This window comes from Muscardinus avellanarius (assembly GCF_963383645.1).
Source record: "Muscardinus avellanarius genome assembly, chromosome: 7".
Classification (NCBI taxonomy): domain Eukaryota; kingdom Metazoa; phylum Chordata; class Mammalia; order Rodentia; family Gliridae; genus Muscardinus; species Muscardinus avellanarius.
This window is the reverse complement of record NC_137793.1, coordinates 116,014,361-116,031,557: the sequence shown is the minus strand read 5'-3', so window position 1 is coordinate 116,031,557 and position 17,197 is coordinate 116,014,361. Positions and strand designations below refer to the sequence as shown.

Genomic DNA, 17,197 nt, shown 5'->3' with positions numbered 1-17,197 from the left:
TGGGTACTTTATAAGGAAAGTGTTTATGTAGCCTGTAGTTGCAGGATGAAGGTCCAGGACTGGGTTGTCCCATCTTTTCAGCCTCCGCCACTGGCCCTCTTGGCTGCATCACAACATGGTGGAGAAGCCAAAGGAGAAGTGGCTGCTTGGAGACGGGGCCAAGAGCACAGGGAGCGTCCTTCATGAACGCTCTGAAGGACTAAAGTGCTTAGCTGGGTCAGCCTTTGGCCCTTCCCTCGTGGTGCCTCATGGCCTGCTTACTGTGCACTAGGCCCCACTACCTCCCAGCACATGAGCCTTTAGACAGTGCACTCATGCCATAGCAATTGGTATGGTTTCAATACGGTGATGGTGGTGTTTTATGTTTGTTTTTTTTTGGAGACATTTATTTGTAGTTCTGGGGATTGATCCCAGGGCCTTACATATGCTAGGCAAGCACTCTACCACTAAGACTTGACTTGTCTTTTTTTTTTTTTTTTTGCAGTACTGGTGATAAAACCCAGGGGCATTCTACCTCTGAGCTCCACCCCCAGCCCTATTTTTTATTCTTTATTTTGAAACAGGGTCTCACTGAGTTTCAAAGGGCCTCATTAAGTAGCTGAGGCTCTCCTCGAACCATGATCTGCCTGTCTCAGCCTCCCAAAGGCTGAGATTACAAGCGTGCACTACCATGGCCCTTTTGATTTGTTTTTGTTTTTGTTTTTTTTTTTTCTTCTTTTTTGGTGGAACCCAGAGGCCTTCTACCTCTGGGCTATACTCCCAGACCTGTTTTCTACTTTTATTTGGAAACAGGGTCTCACTAATTTGCTGAGAGCCTCACTAAGTAGCTGAGACAGGCTTTGAACCTGTGCGATCCTCCTGTCTCAGCCTCCCAAGCATGGGGATTACAAGCGTGCGCCTCCATGCCCGGCTTGATTTGTCTTTTCTTTCGCTATTATTTATGGTACTGGGGATTGAGCCAAGGGGCAGTCTACCTCCAAGCTATACCCCCCTACCATTTTGCTTTTTATTTGGAAACAAAGTGCCACCAAGTTGCTGAGAGCCTCACTGAGTTGCAGAGAGTGGCTTTGAACCTGTAATCCTCCTGTCTCAGCCTCCAAGGTACTAGGATTACAGATGTATAAACTCGCACGTCCAGCAGTGTGATGGTTGATGTAGTTAGGTTAATATCTCTTTTTTTACTTCTATTTGTTGCCTTTGTTTATTGTCCTCGTGTTTGTCTACTCTCTGCCTTTTGTAGTTCTAATTAATCATTTTGTGATTTTATTTTCTCCTTTCCTTAGTGTTTATCAGTCAACTTTTAAAAAACTTTTAGTGGTTAGTCTGGAGTTTGCAATATACATATACAACTAGTCCCAGTCTTTTTTTTTTTTTATTTCACATAACATTATAGTGTTTCACGGGTAGTACAAGTACAAAGTAAGCCTAAGTCCCTGTCCTGTACCTGGTATTGTGGCCACCATTTATTTTACTTATTTACGAGCATGTGTACCAGCGTATCTGCACATAATTGAAAATATTACTTTGAACAATGATCTGTTCAATTATTAAGAGGAATCAAGAATAAGCATAATTATCTTAGGTCTGCTTTGATGTTCTTCCTTTTTTATGTAGATTCAAGTTTCTCATCTATATCTTTTTTCTTTTTTCTAAAGAACTTAACATTTCTTGCAAGGTAGTTCTGTTGACAGTAAATTTTCTCCATGTTTGACTGAAAATCATTAATTACTTGTTTAAATGTAAAGGGTAACGACGGTACAGAATTGTAGGCTGCGTTTATTCTCTCCGCACTTTCCGTTTTCATCCCACTCTCGCTCGCTCACGTGATCTCCGAGGCGAAGTCAGATGTCATTCTTATCTCAGTCGTCTCTGGGTCAGGTCTTTCCCTGTCCTTAGTTTAGAATTGTACACTTGGAGAGGTTCTCGTGGTGGTTACCCTGTCCCGGGTGTGCGCTTCGAGCTGCCTGAATCTGCGGTGGTCTTGGACATTGGTTGGGTGATGCTCAGTCATTACTGTTTGGGCTCGTTTCGGTCTTCTCTCCTTCCCTCTTGTTTTTCCCTTGTGCATATTTGCTCCTTCTGTCCTGTGCGGTCCTGGGGTATTCTGCTCGGCGGCGTGCTTTGGTTTGGTTTGTGCCGTTGCTTCTCAGTTTTGCAGGTCTGTTGATGCACCCTCAAGGCCGGAGGTCCTCTCTTTAGTCCTGTGCAGTCTGCTGATAAGCTTGTCTGAGGCACTCTGCGTTTCTGTTGTAACCTTTTCAGTCTCTAACGTTTCTTTTTATTCTCTCTTAGAATTGTAATCTTTCTGTTTTACAATGCCCATTTGTTCTACGTGCTTTCTACTTATCCTTTAAGATCTCTTAGCATATTAATCTCAGTTTCAAATTCTTGGTCAGGTATTTCCAAGTCTTACTGTGTTTAGTTTTGATGTTTGCTTTGTTTTGTCTATTTTTTTAAATCTCCTTTTTTTGCCTTTTAGTATGCTTTTGAATCTTTTTTCTTTTTTGCAGTACTGGGGGTGAAACCCAGGGGCATTATAACCGAGCTACACCCCCAGCCCTATTTTTCTTTATTTATTTTATTTATTTATTTATTGTGGTGGTACTGGGGTTCCTGGAAGCCCTTCTACCTCCAGGCTACACTCCCAGACCTATTTTATACTTTTTTTATTTTTGGAAACAGGGTCTCTTAAGCCAGCGCGGCTGGCTTCGAACCTGTGAGATCCTCCTGTCTCCGCCTCCCAATTGCGGGGATTACAAGCGTGTGCCACCCGCCCGGCTCATTCTTTATTTTGAAATAGGGTCTCACTAAGTTGTGGAGGGCCTTGCTAAGTAGCTGAGGCTGTCCGTGAACCGCGATCCTCCGTTCTCAGCCTCCTAAATGCTGGGATTCCAAGCATGTGTCACCACACCCGGCTGTGATTTTTTTCTTATTGGCCACACTTGATATGCTGGTAAAAGGAACTGGTAATAGTAGGCGTTAGTAATGCAAGGACGAGAGGGAGTGTTCTGTGATCCCATTGTTAGGGCTCTCTTAGTGTGCCTGAACCTCTGGTCTGTGAACGCCACGTGAATCGTCGTCCCTGCTCACCCACTTCAGGGGGTGGTATGTGGAGTGGACTGGACATTAGGTACTTTCCTTCCTCCATGTAGAAGTCTAGGGCTGGCTGGGGCAAGGATTCCTCTTCCCCCACGTCGTGCAGGTTCTGATGAAAACCCTAGAAGGTTAGAGTATATTTAAGCGACTTCTTCTGAGGGCAGACCTTGTTAACAGTAGAATATACTAGTGTATTCAAAATGATTTCTTGCCAAAAATGCAAAAGAATTTTCCCCTGAGATTCGCTATGAAAATGTGGTTGCGTTCCTAAAGTTCAAGCTCCTGAGAGTGTGCCTCAGAGAGTCTGCTGCGGGGCTGCTTGTACTCCCAGGCCTCCTGTAGCCGGATCCCTGTGCTGGGACATTGATCTTAGTGGCAACAGCTTGTCCTGGTCCTCACTTAGAGGAGCCGCTGAGTTTTCTCTTCTTGTTCAGCTTTTCACTAACGTTGGGATGGAGGGGCAACATCCCAGCTTCCTCCATGGAACCCAAAACTGAGGCCTCTTCGTTTGATACGTTAACTCTTCTCCACAAATATAGCCACCTCAGTCATGTAAGTTCTGTACCGTTAAGCAAGTGAAAAGTGGGGTACTTTCTGTTATATCCAGTTGCTTATATTTCTTGTTTGCTTCTTTTTAGGTTAATACAATCTGTTGGAATGACACTGGAGAATATATTTTATCTGGTTCTGATGACACCAAGTTAGTAATTAGTAATCCTTACAGCAGAAAGGTAAAAGTGGTTCAAAAATCTATAATTTAATGATAAATATATAATAAAATGTAATAAATCTATAATGAGATAAAATTCAAGAATATAAAATGAAGAAATTGTAAATAATCTGTGATGGGCATTTATAATAGAATACCCTCTTAATTTTGCTAAGGTTATTTGTATAATTTAGAAGTTGTAGCCAGGCGTGGTGGCGCACACTTGTAATCCCCGCGCTTGAGAGGCTGAGACAGGAGGATCGCACAGGTTCGAAGCCAGCCTCAGCTACCTAGTGAGGCTCTCAGCAACTTAGTGAGACCCTGTGTCCAAATAAAATATAAAATAGATCTGAGAGTATAGCCCAGAGTTGGAAAGCCTTTGGGTTCTACCCCCAGTATCAACAACAACAACAACAAAAGTTGTTACGTGAACGTCCCATAGTTTCCTTAGGGATACATAAGATGTCAATCAACCTCAGACTCTAGAAATGTTAAATATGCTTCATTGTGTTCAAGTGGATAATAAATGGCACAAATGACATTCTTTCAGTAACACTGTTTGGAGAAGAAAAAGACAAGCTGGGCGTGGTGGTGCACGCTTGTCATCCCAGCATTCGGGAGGCTGAGACCGGAGGATAGAGGTTCGCGGACAGCCTCAGCTACTCAGTGAGGCCCGGTTTCAAAATAAAGAATAAAAACTAGGGCAGGGGCTGTAGCTCAGAGGTCAAAAGCCCCTGGGTTCCATCCCCAGACCCCCCCCCCACATAAAACAACTTTTTTTTTCTTCTTTTGAAACTGGTAGTGGAACCTACGGGCATTCTACCTTCAAGCTATACCCCCTGCCCTATTTTTTATTCTTTATTTTGAAACAGAGTCTCACTGAGTCGCAAAGGGCCTCACTAAGTAGTAGCTGAGGCTGTCTGCGACCTGCGATCCTCCTGTCTCTGCCTCCCAAATGCTGGGATTACAAGCGTGTACCATCATGCCTGGCTAACTGTTTGCTTTTTTTAGCATAAAGGTGTCTCAGCAAATAAATTTCCTTACCATTGTGTTTTATTTGTGGCATATTATAAATTAAATTTTTACTATTTGTGAAGTAATGTTCTTTCCAAATTGAGTACTTTCTTTTGTACTTTGAAATGTAAATATTAGCCGGGCGTGGTGGTGCAAGCTTGTAATCCTGACATTCTGTATATAACAACTGACATTTTGTATATAACAACTTGAAATTTTTTTTTTTTTATAGTTTGGGAATTGAACTCAGAGGCATTCTACCTCCAAGCTACAGTCCTAGCCCTTTTTAAATTTTTATTTTGAAACAGAGTCTCACTAGGTTCCTGAGAGTCTTTCTATAATGTTGAGGCTGTTCTCTAAACTGCAGTCCTCCAGTCTCAGCCTCCTAAGTACTTGGATTATAGGAGTGCCACACCCGACATATTATTATTATTATTATTATTATTATTATTATTATTAATTATTATTTTGTATTGTTGGAGTTTGTATCTTCAGGATATCTTCCTGGAGGTTGAGTTGCCTGGTCAAAGGGCAGACATTTATTGCAATATGTAGTGTCTTGAGTTCTACTTCACTAGTGTTGGCCCATTCAGCACTCGCACCAGCGGTAATCAAGAGCCTGTTTTCTCATGAACTTGCTTGTACAGTGTGATGCTAAGTTTTTAAATTGGTTCAGTCTGTTAGTGAGAACTGCTCTATCAGTACGATTTATTTTCTTTCTCTTTTTTCTTTGTTTGTTTGGGGATTGAACCCATGTGTGCTCTGCCACTGAGCGACATTCCCAGCCCTTTTTGTCTTTTTCTTGTGAGGCAGGAGCTTGCTAAGTGCTGAGGCTGGACTTGATCCTGCAGTCCTCCTGCCTCCAGCTCTCAAGTAGCTGGGATGGTAGGCCTGTGCCACCATGACTGATTGGTTATTTTTCCTCTCAACTTAAAGTGCTATCAGTGGGAACTTGCCCTTTATTTGCAATGTATATTACAGATATTTAAATGCCAAATTTAACCTAATTTTGTCGCATCCATTCGGGTATTATAGGTATCATTCAGTAATTGGATGTTTGGACTCCTGCTATATCTTCATCTGCACTCTTTCATTACTTTGATTTTATGACTTAATGCCAGTTTAGTTTTATTTATTTATTTATCTATTTTTTGTGGTATTGTGGATTGAACCCAGAGTCATTCTCCTACTAACTTATACCCTCCACCCTTTTTTATCTTTTTATTTTGAAACAAGGCCTCACTAAGTTGCAGACGGCCTCACTAAATTGCTGAGGCTGGCCTTGAACCTGTGATCCTCCTGTCTTGGCATCCCAAGTACTAGGATTAGGGGCCTGCACCACATACCAGGCTAATTTATTTATTTTGTTTCATCTTTCTTAAAGGGAATATATTAATTAATATATATATATATATATATATATATATAGTCACTTTAAAAATCAGTTGAAGCTGGGCATGGTGGCATGCTTGTAATCCCAGTACTTGGGAGGCTGAGATAAGAGGATTGCAGGTTTGTGGCCAGCCTCAGCTACTTAGGCCCTCCACAACTTCGTGAGGCCTTGTTTCAAAATAAAGAATAAAAAATAGGACTGGGAGTATAGCTCAGAGGTAGAATGCCCCTGGGTTCAATCTCTAATACTGCAAAAAATAAAATAATTAAAAACTGGTTCCCCAATTTTTTTCTTACTTACTAAAATTTTGAATGAAATAAATAGGTGGAGATAAGCATATTTTCATTTCATGCACTATTTCAATTGATGATAATCTCTTAGAGGGAAGAAAAGGAAATATATGAGATTCTGATTTTTTTCTAAGTATGAGTCTGTAATCAAATGACAATCTTTATTTAGATGAGAATATTCATGAGTTTATTACTGATTATGGTCATATTTATTACCATTAATTGTTTTCTCTGTATGTTTCAGGTTTTGACAACAATTCGTTCAGGGCATCGAGCAAATATATTTAGTGCGAAGTTCTTACCATGCACAAATGATAAGCAGATTGTGTCTTGCTCTGGAGATGGAGTCATATTTTATACCAATATTGAACAAGATGCAGAAACCAACAGACAATGCCAATTTACGTGCCATTATGGAACTACATATGAGGTGCAGTGTTTGATTATGTACATGTGAATGTGTGGATGTGGATGTGTACATGTATACTGATGTGTGTGTATATCCATATTCATCCTTAGAGGTTATTGGCAGACTCTAGATTTCAGCAAAGTATTCCAGAAAGTCTGTCTTTCAGTTGATAAAGTTGAGAAATAAGATACAAGTAATAGTATTAAGAGATGGGTCTGTAATTATGAGCAACAGGACTCTAAGGCAGCAGACATTTGCCAGCCTTTAAAGATGCCTTTGTTACTGTATCTCATGACTCTGTGCTGGGTTTTAACTCTTAAGTGTCTTTACCATTGCCTCACATAGGTCATTGCTTGCATGCATGCTGTATACTTTCTTTTCTTCTTTTCTTTCTTTTTCCTGGTACTGGGGATGGAACCCAGGGGCCTACCTCCAAGCTACACTCCCAGCCCCTATTTCTTAGTCTTTTTCTCCCCACTGTGGTACTGGGGATTGAACCCAGGGGTATTTTACCTCCGAGCTACTCCCCCTGACCAATTTCATTTCTTATTTGGAAACAGGGTCTCACTAGGTTGCTGAGGGCCTCGCTGGGTTGCCGAGGATGGCTTTGAACCCGTGACCCTCCCGTCTCCGCCGCCTCAGTACTGGGATTATGATATATTCTTTATACTAGCTCCTAACCAGCTATCTAAGTTATAAAGACTTGCATCCTTTGTGTCTCTTCACTCTCTTTCTGTTGGCCTCTGAAGAATAAAAGTTTTAAGTTTCCAGGTCAGGTTCGTTTTCGCTTAGGCTAGCTGCTGATCACGTAGGATTTGCATGGCCCTTTCCTGTTTGGTTTTCACGTTCTTGTGTCCCTTTTGTTCTTTTATTCCTGCATTATTACCTTATGTGTTAAATAATTTTTTTCTGTTTCTCAGATTGGATAATGTATTTAAGATCATTGATTCTCCTGCTAGTTCACATCTGCTTTTCAGCTCCACTAGTGAATTTTTCTTCTGTTATTAACTTCAGTTAAAACCTTAGTTTTTAACTAGAATTTTAATTGGTTGTCTTTTGTAATTTTTGTCTCAATATTGTCTCCTGTGAAACATTTGTCTTATATTTTCCTTCAACTTTTTGAACATGGTTTCCTTCAGTTTCCTGAACACATTTAGAATAGCTGATTTAAAATCGTTAGTTCATAGCCGGGCATGGTGGTGCACGCTTGTAATCCCAGCATTTGGGAGGCTGAGACCTGGAGGATTACGGTTCGCGGACAGCCTCAGCTACTTAGTGTGGCCTGCTGCAACTCAATGAGACCTGGTTTCAAAATAAAGAATAAAAAAATAGGGCAGGGGGTGTAGCTTGGAGGTTCAATGCCCCTGGGTTCCATCCCCAGACCTGCAAAAAAAAAAAAAAAGTTGTTAGTTCAGTTTTTGTGCTTCCTCAAGGGCAGTTTCTATGACTGCCCTTTTTTTTTTTTTGTATAGACTATGCTTCATTGCTTTTTGACGTGCCTCGTAATCTTTTGCCGAAAACTAAACCTTTTAACTAGTAAAAATAATGTGGTAGCTCTGAAAGTAATATTTTCTTGCTTTCCGAGATTTTGGTCTATTTCCATTTGTGCTGTGAGTTTCTGTGTCTGATCTTAAAGATGTGCATTCTTTCTCCTGGACATTGATGTCTGTAAGTGGCCCAGTTTTTGTCACCGCACGGCGTGTGGACAGGCCCGCCGTGCTCAGGCAGCGCACAAGTCCACCTGAGCTTCCACTTCCAGATTGAGCAAGTCCTCCAGGTCAGCCAGAGACCTTAGAAGAGAGCCTCTGGAGCAGGTGCCTGGCGTTGGCACCTGAACTTAGTTTCTGAGTTCCCAGAAATACTTCATAGCGTTTTCTATTCTCTTACAGCCACTACTTCTTCAGTGTTTACTGGTCCACTTTTTGGTCAGCATCTTTTTGCCCCAGCTGGTATTGCTGTCTAAAGCTACTGTTAAGTCACTGCAGCTGATTATTTTTTACAAGCTGCTATTGTCAAAGAGTATACTCTGATTATTGTAAACCCTGGTAAGCCCTCAGAATGGAGCTTTAACTTCAGGAAAGCTTGGTGACGGTGTCTGAAGGTGAGGCTTTGGAGCTCCTGGCTATTTTGTGGCTCCCCGTTGAGGCATTGGCTTTCACATGGCCACCGTTGTATGGCTTTGGTTTTCAGAGCTGCCATGGAGTTAAGGAAATGGGCACCAGTTAAAAACTCACTTTTCCCCTGAGGTTTTGCCATTGTCTTTATAACTCTTAGGTTGTTCTGATCCTGTGGTTGATTTTCAGAATTCTAAAAAGTTGATTTTGAAGCCGGGCGTGGTGGCACACGCTTGTAATCCCAGTACTTGGGAGGCTGAGACAGGAGGATCGCGTAAGTTTGAAGCCAGCCTCAGCTTCTTAGTGAGGCTCTCAGAAACTTAGTGAGACCCTGTTTCCAAATAAAGTATAAAATAGGTCTGGGAGTAGCCCAGAAATAGAAAAGCCCCTGGGTTTCACCCCCAGTCTCACACACACACACACACACACACACACACACACAAAAAGTTGATTTTGACAATTTTTGCAATGTTCTCGGTGCTTTTCTAGAGAAGTGTTTTCAGTGGCCCTCACTAGGCCATTCAGCATTCCAGTGCTGTTTTTCTCCACTTTCTTCAGTAAGGTGACATTGTGAGGACAGGTTCTTCAGTGACACACATCTCTATAACATCGTTATAAAAGTTAGCATTAATTGTGAATGGAAATATTTTAATATTTGCACTATAATAGCACAGTGAGTGAAACTCATAGTTTTTAAAATTTATTACCTAATGATGAAGTAATTAAATTATGTCAGTTTGTATAAGTAACCTTTAGAAAAACCAAGAACTTGTTTTGTTTTCAAAGCTTCAATAATTAGGATGTGGACATCTTTGGAGTACCCTGTTCTACATGACACAATAATAGAAAACATTTTAAAAGTATAACATGCACACAGAATAGTGCTTATATCAGATGTATGCAAGTGGATGAATTTTCACAAAATAAAATATATGCATGTATCCCAGACTTAGAACAAGAAATTGCCCCAGTAGATTGTTGTTATTTATTTATTGTGGTTATTCATTTATTTACTGGGGATTGAACCGGTAGACATTCTACCTCTGAGTTACATTCCCAGCCTTTTTATTTTACATTTTGAAACTGGGCCTCACTAAGTTTCAGAAGACCTCACAAAGTTGCTGAGGCTGTCCACAAACCTACAGTCCTCCTGTCTCAGCCTCCCAAGTACTGCATCTGTCTAATGAGCCCTTTATATGCACGTAATTTCACCATTCAAAAGGAACCACTGTTCATTCTCTTTTTTTTTTTGTAGTTTTAGGTTTTGTAGTTTTTTGAAAGTTCTATTGGGAGTTACGTTGTGTTTTGTGTGTGGCTTTTTTCACATGGGCAAGATTCACCCAAGTTAAGATGATAGTAATGATTTGCTTGTTCTTATTGCTGATGTGGTATTTTATTTTAGGAATAGATTACCATTTCTCTTCCCATTCAGTGGCTGGATATTTGTATTTCAGGTTTAGGACTGATATGAGCAGTGTCACCGGAACATTCTAGTACATCTAGGCCATAGGTCGGCCTCTGTCTTCCCTGGGATTGCTGGGTTACGGGAGGCGCGTGATCAGCCTTTGATGCTGACACATGGATCCCATTGTGAGGGCACCATTCTGCACACCTAGAGAACACACTCTTAGTGACTGTTCCAGCGGCCCCATACACACGCCAACAGAGACTATGAGTCTTATTTTAGCCGCCCTGGTGGCACTTTGTGGTATTTCCTTGTTGTTAATTTGTCTCATTGATGATTAATGAGCTTAGTGTTTTGTTGTTGTTGTTTTTTGTTCTGGATACAGTGTTTAAAATATGGGAACATACCTTCCATATATGGAAATGCTAAGTACTCAAAGTTGGGAATGTCTACTTTTGAGAAAAGTGAGGGAAATTTTTCAAGCAGGGTCATGGAGGATGAATTAATGATATTGTAATTGCTAGAAGTGGTTATAGGAACATTTTTTTTTTTTCCGGTACAGGGGATGGAACTCGGGGGCATTCTACCTCTGAACTACACCCTCAGCCCTATTTTTTATTCTTTATTTTGAAACACGGTCTCTCTGAGGTGGCAGAGGACCTCACTAAGTAGTTAAGGCTGTCTGTGAACTGCGATCCTCCTGTTTCAGCCTCCTAAATGCTGGGATTACAAGGATGCGTCACCATGCCTCACTAGGAACATTTAAAATACTCTAATTTAAAAAAAATATTATTGTGGTGAAATGTATATAACATCAAATTTGTTATTCTAACCATTTTTTGAGTGTATAGTTCAGTATCTTTAAATACATTTATGTTATTTCAACTGTCACCACCATTTGAGATTCTTTTAAGAGTTCAGTTTATCTGCCTCAATAATTTCAGCATTCCACAGTCTTTTAAACACCAGAGAAGAACATTTTATCATATATTTATAATGCAGTGATAAATTCACCTACAGAAAACATAGTTTGAACAAACTGTGTTGTGAAGTGTTTCTTTCTCTAAGTCGCATTGTAATTTCAAAGCAGTGAGTCATATATTCAGCAGTTCCCGTGTATATCTGTGTCTTTCTGTTTTGCATCCTGGTGTGGGTAAATCACCAGTAATTGCAGTGGACGTCTGTTACTGCTTTCACCTTAGTCATTTCCAGAGGCAGTAGTGTGTGCTTCAGAGACATCTGCCTCAGTGCTCAGCAGGGTTCTCCCCGCTTTCATTTCCATCTTCAGGTTATGACCGTACCAAATGACCCTTACACGTTCCTCTCTTGTGGAGAAGATGGAACTGTCAGGTGGTTTGACACACGCATCAAAACGAGCTGCACAAGAGAAGACTGCAAAGACGTAAGCGTTCCTTTTGTGGACAAATGATCTAGAAAAATTATGCCTGTAATTACGCTTGGACTTGGTTATTTTGGGGTGATAAGATTTGGGGAGAATTTTTAAATATTTCTTTAATCATAAAATTTTAAAAATTAAAACTTATATTTTAATTAATTAAAGCTTATGTTTTGCTGGGTATGGTAGCACACGCTTGTAATCCCAGCATTTGGGAAGCTAAGATAGGAGGATCGTGGTTCACGAACAGCCCCAGCTACTTAGTGAGGCCTTTTGCAACTCAGTGAGACCCTGTTTCAAAATAAAGAATAAAATAGAATGCTGGGGTGTAGCTCAGAGGTAGAATGCCCCTGGGTTTCATCTCCAGTAACAGCAAAAAACAAACAAAAAAAAAAGCAAAAAAACTGGGCATGGTGGTGCATGCTTGTAATCCCAGAACTTGGGAGGCTGAGACAAGAGGATTGCACAGGTTTGAAGCCAGCCTCAGCTACTTGGTGAGACCCTATTTGCAAATAAAACATAAAATGGGTCTGGGAATATAGTCCAGAGGTTGAAAGCTCCTGGGTTCCACTTCCAGTACCACAAAAAAAAATATAAAAATTTATAAAAGCTTGTTATAAAAACTTGAGAATTTATCTCATTTACTCATAGAAATAATTTTGGATTACCAGAATAGTGATAAAACCTTTTCCCTTGGTGTCTTTTTTTTTTTTTTTTTTTTTAAACAGGTCTCTTAAGCCAGCACGATCCTCCTGTCTCCACCTCCCAAGCGCGGGGATTACAAGCGTGCGCCACCACGCGCGGCTAATATTTTACTTTTAAATGCTTGTTTTTAAAGCAGAAGGCCTGAGGAATCACTTAGGCCTTTTGACCCACACCACTGACTCCAGGTGTTCTTGTTGTCACGGTTTACTTAGAGCAGAGCACAGTGGCTTGTCCTTGGCTTTTTGCCGTGCAGTAATACTGGGGGTTGAACCAGCAACCTTGCGCATGTCAGGCAGGGTCTCCTGCTGTCTTGCTCTCTGAGCCCTAGGTCATCTGGAGGTAGTAAATGAAATAAGAAAGTCTTCCTCCGTTTATTTTTACTAAAGGTGGTAAAAACAAAAATAAGAATTACTAGTAATCAGGTTAAGTGCTTGCTGATTAAACCAGTTACCATTCTTCAGGGATAAAAATATTATTTTATATATTTGAAACAGAAAACAGGATGCAAAAGGTAGAAATTGAGTATATTTTTTCAGTTTTTATATTTTACTTACATATGTATGTGTATACATACATACACAAATGCTAATGGGAACATTTGCTCTACCTGTTTTCTGTGTGTGTGTGTGTGTGTGTGTGTGTGTGTGTGTGTGTGTGTGTGTGTGACACTAGGTTTTGAACCCAGGGGCACTCTACCACTGAGATGCACCTCTAGCCCTTCTTAAAAGTTTTTTTGTTTTTTTTGTTTTTTTTTGAAAGAGGATTGAACTTGTCATCTTTGCCTCCCAAGTACTGGAATTACAGGCATGTGCTGTCACACCCAGCTTATCGCTGTTTCTTAATAAACGCTTGGTACTAAAATTCATTATTCCAAGTTTTTTTTAATCTGTAAAATCAACAGTGTAGGAGAATGTAGCTGTATTTTTTTTTTTTTTTTTTTTTTTTTTTTTTTTGGTGGTACTGGGGTTGGAACCCAGGGCCTTTTCTACTTCCAGGCTATACTCCCAGACCTATTTTATACTTTATTTGGAAACAGGGTCTCACTAAGGTGCTGAGAGCCTCACTAAGTAGCTGAGGCTAGCTTTGAACCTGTGTGATCCTCCTGTCTCAGCTTCCCAAACACTGGGATTACAAGTGTGTGCCACCATGCCCAGCTAGCTGTACTTTTCTAAATAAAATCCTCATAAAAATAACAGTGCAAGGTCAAGAAGTAGAAGGATTCTTTCCTTAATAAAACTGTACATGCAGCCGGGCATGGTGGTGCACGCTTGTAATCCCCACGCTTGGGAGGCAGAGACAGGAGGATTGCGCAGGTTCGAAGCCAGTCATGCTGGCTTAAGAGACCCTGTTTCCAAATCAAAAAAGTATAAAAAATGGGTCTGGGAGTGTAGCCCGGAAGTAGAAGGGTTTCCAGGAACCCCAGTACCACCACAAAAAAAAAAGAAGAAAAAAAACTGTACATGCATATATGAGTGAATAGTGGCAGAATATAAAGAAAACTGGTAACTAGTTAATTCTTAACTACTAAAAACTTAGAATTATGAAAGGAATTGGTAATTAAATTCTGTGCTATAAGAATAATATTCTGACAGGTGTGGTGGCGTGCCATTGTAAACCCAGCACTTGGGAGGCTGAGACAGAAGGATGGTGCAGGTTCGAAGCCAGCCTCAGCTAGTTAGTGAGGCTCTCAGCAACTTAGTGAGACCCCGTTTCCAAATAAAGTGTAAAATAGGTCTGGGAGTGTAGCCCAGAGGTAGAAAGCCCCTGGGTTCCACCCCCAGTACCACACACACACACACAAAAGGAAAAAAGAAAAAGAATATTCTGAAGTTAATCCGTAAATAACGGTCAATTAATTTAAAGACATGGCTGTACTGAAGAAAAAAAAAAGAGCTAGAGTCATTAGATAAAATAACATGGGATCAACAGTGTGCCTTAAGGGTGTGTCTCTGCAGGATTGCTCTCATGTTTTTGAAACTTCTGTAGAAGTAAGTAATGACTTTATACTAAGGTCTGTCTGTTGGAGGGTTGTGGGTATCTGTGTACTACTTTAAGACTGGGAAGGATAAATATTTTGCCCATTAAAACTTTATAAAGTTTGAAAATCATTTTTGATACAGGGTCTTAATAGGTTGCTAAGAGTCTTACTGTGTTGCTGGGATTGCCCTCCAACCTGAAGTCGTCCTATTTCAGCTTCCCAAGTACTGGGATTATGTGCATGTGGCACCATGCCCCACTTTTTTGTTGTATTTTAGTAGCAATGGTTGATAGTTAAACATTAGTGTGATATTTTATCATGTAGCTATTAATACTTGTCATAGACAAAGGTAGATTACACCTCCACCTTTATTGCCATGCGAACCAGTAACAGTAGCAGGCATTTCTAAGTGGCACTGATGACCTAGTGAGCCCGTGGTCCATTACGTAAGCAGTGCGTGGATTTTTATCATTCCTGGAAATGTTTGTTATTCGTAAGTATAGGAATATTTAGCCGGCATTTTGTACTATTATGCATGAAGTGTAGCTGGTCTTGCAAAGGTTTAAGTTGTGGCAGTATAATTTCCTTTGTTCTTTTCGCAGCTGCTGATGATCTGGAATAAATGCTCAGTGTTTTATATTTGGGCTAAATTTCATTTTTCCTCTTCAGGATATAGTGTATATTATTCAGATATTGTTTTTTTAAATCTCTGGGTTTAGTATTCCTCTTTATTCTTAATTTAATTGGTTATTAAGGAAAATATAAAATAATAATTGCATTAAAAATCAATTTTGGAGTTGTATAGCAAATATAAAGAAAGTGGCTATTTTATTTAGAGTATGGATTAGTAAGAAGGAGTATTGACTATTTAGTTTGGTTACCTACAAGCTGAATGTGTTAGAAAAGATTTTTAATAGAGATCTAAAATAATTTATTAAAACCATATAGTTGATCCTTTTTTGTCTTACTGAGTTAATTAGAAATTCTGAGAAAGGTTAGTTTCTTATCATTCATTGTGCTGTCTCTTACAGGATATTTTAATTAACTGTCGACGTGCTGCCACATCGGTAGCTATTTGCCCACCAGCACCATACCATCTTGCTGTTGGTTGTTCTGACAGCTCAGTCCGCATATATGATCGGCGAATGCTGGGCACCAGAGCTACAGGTACGGAGATAGTAGAGAAAATAGGGAGCCTGTCAATTCAAATAATAAATCTTTATGACATTTTTCATTAAAGTATTTTGTTTGCTGGGCGTGGTGGTTCACGCTTGTAATCCCCGCGCTTGGGAGGCAGAGACAGGAGGATCGCGCAGGTTCGAAGCCAGCCGTGCACTCTGGCTTAGGAGACCCTGTTTCCAAAATAAAAATGTAAAAATAGGTCTGGGAGTGTAGCCCGGAGGAAGAAGGGCTTCCAGGAACCCCAGTACCACAAAAAAAAAATATTTTGTTTGTTATAAAATTTGGAGAAATGTAATATGTATAAATAATATAGATCATTGTCTTTAAAAAAGCACTTCAAGCCGGGCGTGGTGGCGCACGCTTGTAATCCCCACGCTTGGGAGGCGAAGACAGGAGGATGGCACAGGTTCGAAGCGAGCTATGCTGGCTTAAGAGACCCTGTTTCCAAATAAAAATATAAAATGGGTCTGGGAGTGTAGCCCAGAGGTAGAAGGGCTTCCAGAAACCCCAGTACCACCAAAAGAAAAAAAGCACTTCAACAAGTATTAAAGGTTCTATCGGGGTGATAATTTTACAGTTTAATCCCCAGTACCATACACATAAAATATTATAACACTTGGAACATGACTTTTCCAGGACGGTCATACCAGATCACCACAAAATGGGCCTCTTAAAACAACAGTAATTTATTCTCTCACATTTCTGGAAGCTAAACATCCGAAATGAAGATTTCTCCTCATTGGTTTCTGCTGGAGAATCTGCTCCGTGCTTCCTTAGATTTGGTGGGACCTGTCGACCCTGGCGTCGCGTGGTTAGAAGCGTCTCTCAAGTGTCTGTTTGCATTTTTACAAGCTGCTCTCCTCTGGGGCTGGGCCCACATTTCCCTCTTCTTAGGACACTAGTCATGCTGAATTTAGGGCCCACCTTAATCCAGGATGACCTTGTCTTACTAATTCACGTCCACAAAGACCCTCTTTCCGAATAAGACCACGTTCTGAGGTTCCAGGTAGATAAGAATTGTAGGGGATGAGGCTTTTGGTGCAGTCTTTGAATCAAGAGGAAAGTGGTGGCACCTGATGGGGGAAGACGCAGTGGGCACAGAGGTGTGGGCACCTGTGAGGTTACAGCCTGCATCACGTCTGGTGGGCCTCGTTAAACTGTCACTGATAATTTTCTGTTTCTTACTTAGGGAATTATGCAGGCCGTGGGACAACTGGGATGCTTGCCCGTTTCATCCCTTCCCATCTTAATAATAAGTCCTGCAGAGTGACGTCTCTGTGTTACAGTGAAGATGGCCAGGAGATTCTTGTTAGTTACTCTTCAGATTACATATATCTCTTTGATCCAAAAGATGATACGGCACGAGAACTTAAGACTCCTTCTGCAGAAGAGAGACGAGAAGAGGTAAGTCTTACTCAAAACCATGTTCTTTGTTCAAGTAAGAAAACATTCATTTGAGCTGGGTGTGGTGGCACATGCTTATAATTCCAGTACTTGGGAGGCTGA

The 17,197-nt window shown here is 40.6% G+C and overlaps 1 protein-coding gene across 1 annotated transcript in view; it reads left to right on the top strand.

Moving 5' to 3' along the window:
- The window catches only part of DCAF6 (DDB1 and CUL4 associated factor 6), a gene marked incomplete at both ends in the record, with an annotated part of 111,209 nt that overhangs the window by 19,779 nt on the left and 74,233 nt on the right, over positions 1-17,197 (top strand). Inside the window, 5 exons of the mRNA XM_080699288.1 lie at positions 3,735-3,827; positions 6,747-6,932; positions 11,719-11,832; positions 15,541-15,676; positions 16,881-17,095. Of these exons, the coding sequence (XP_080555414.1) occupies positions 3,735-3,827; positions 6,747-6,932; positions 11,719-11,832; positions 15,541-15,676; positions 16,881-17,095 (744 nt within the window). The remainder of the gene's footprint in view (positions 1-3,734; positions 3,828-6,746; positions 6,933-11,718; positions 11,833-15,540; positions 15,677-16,880; positions 17,096-17,197) is intronic.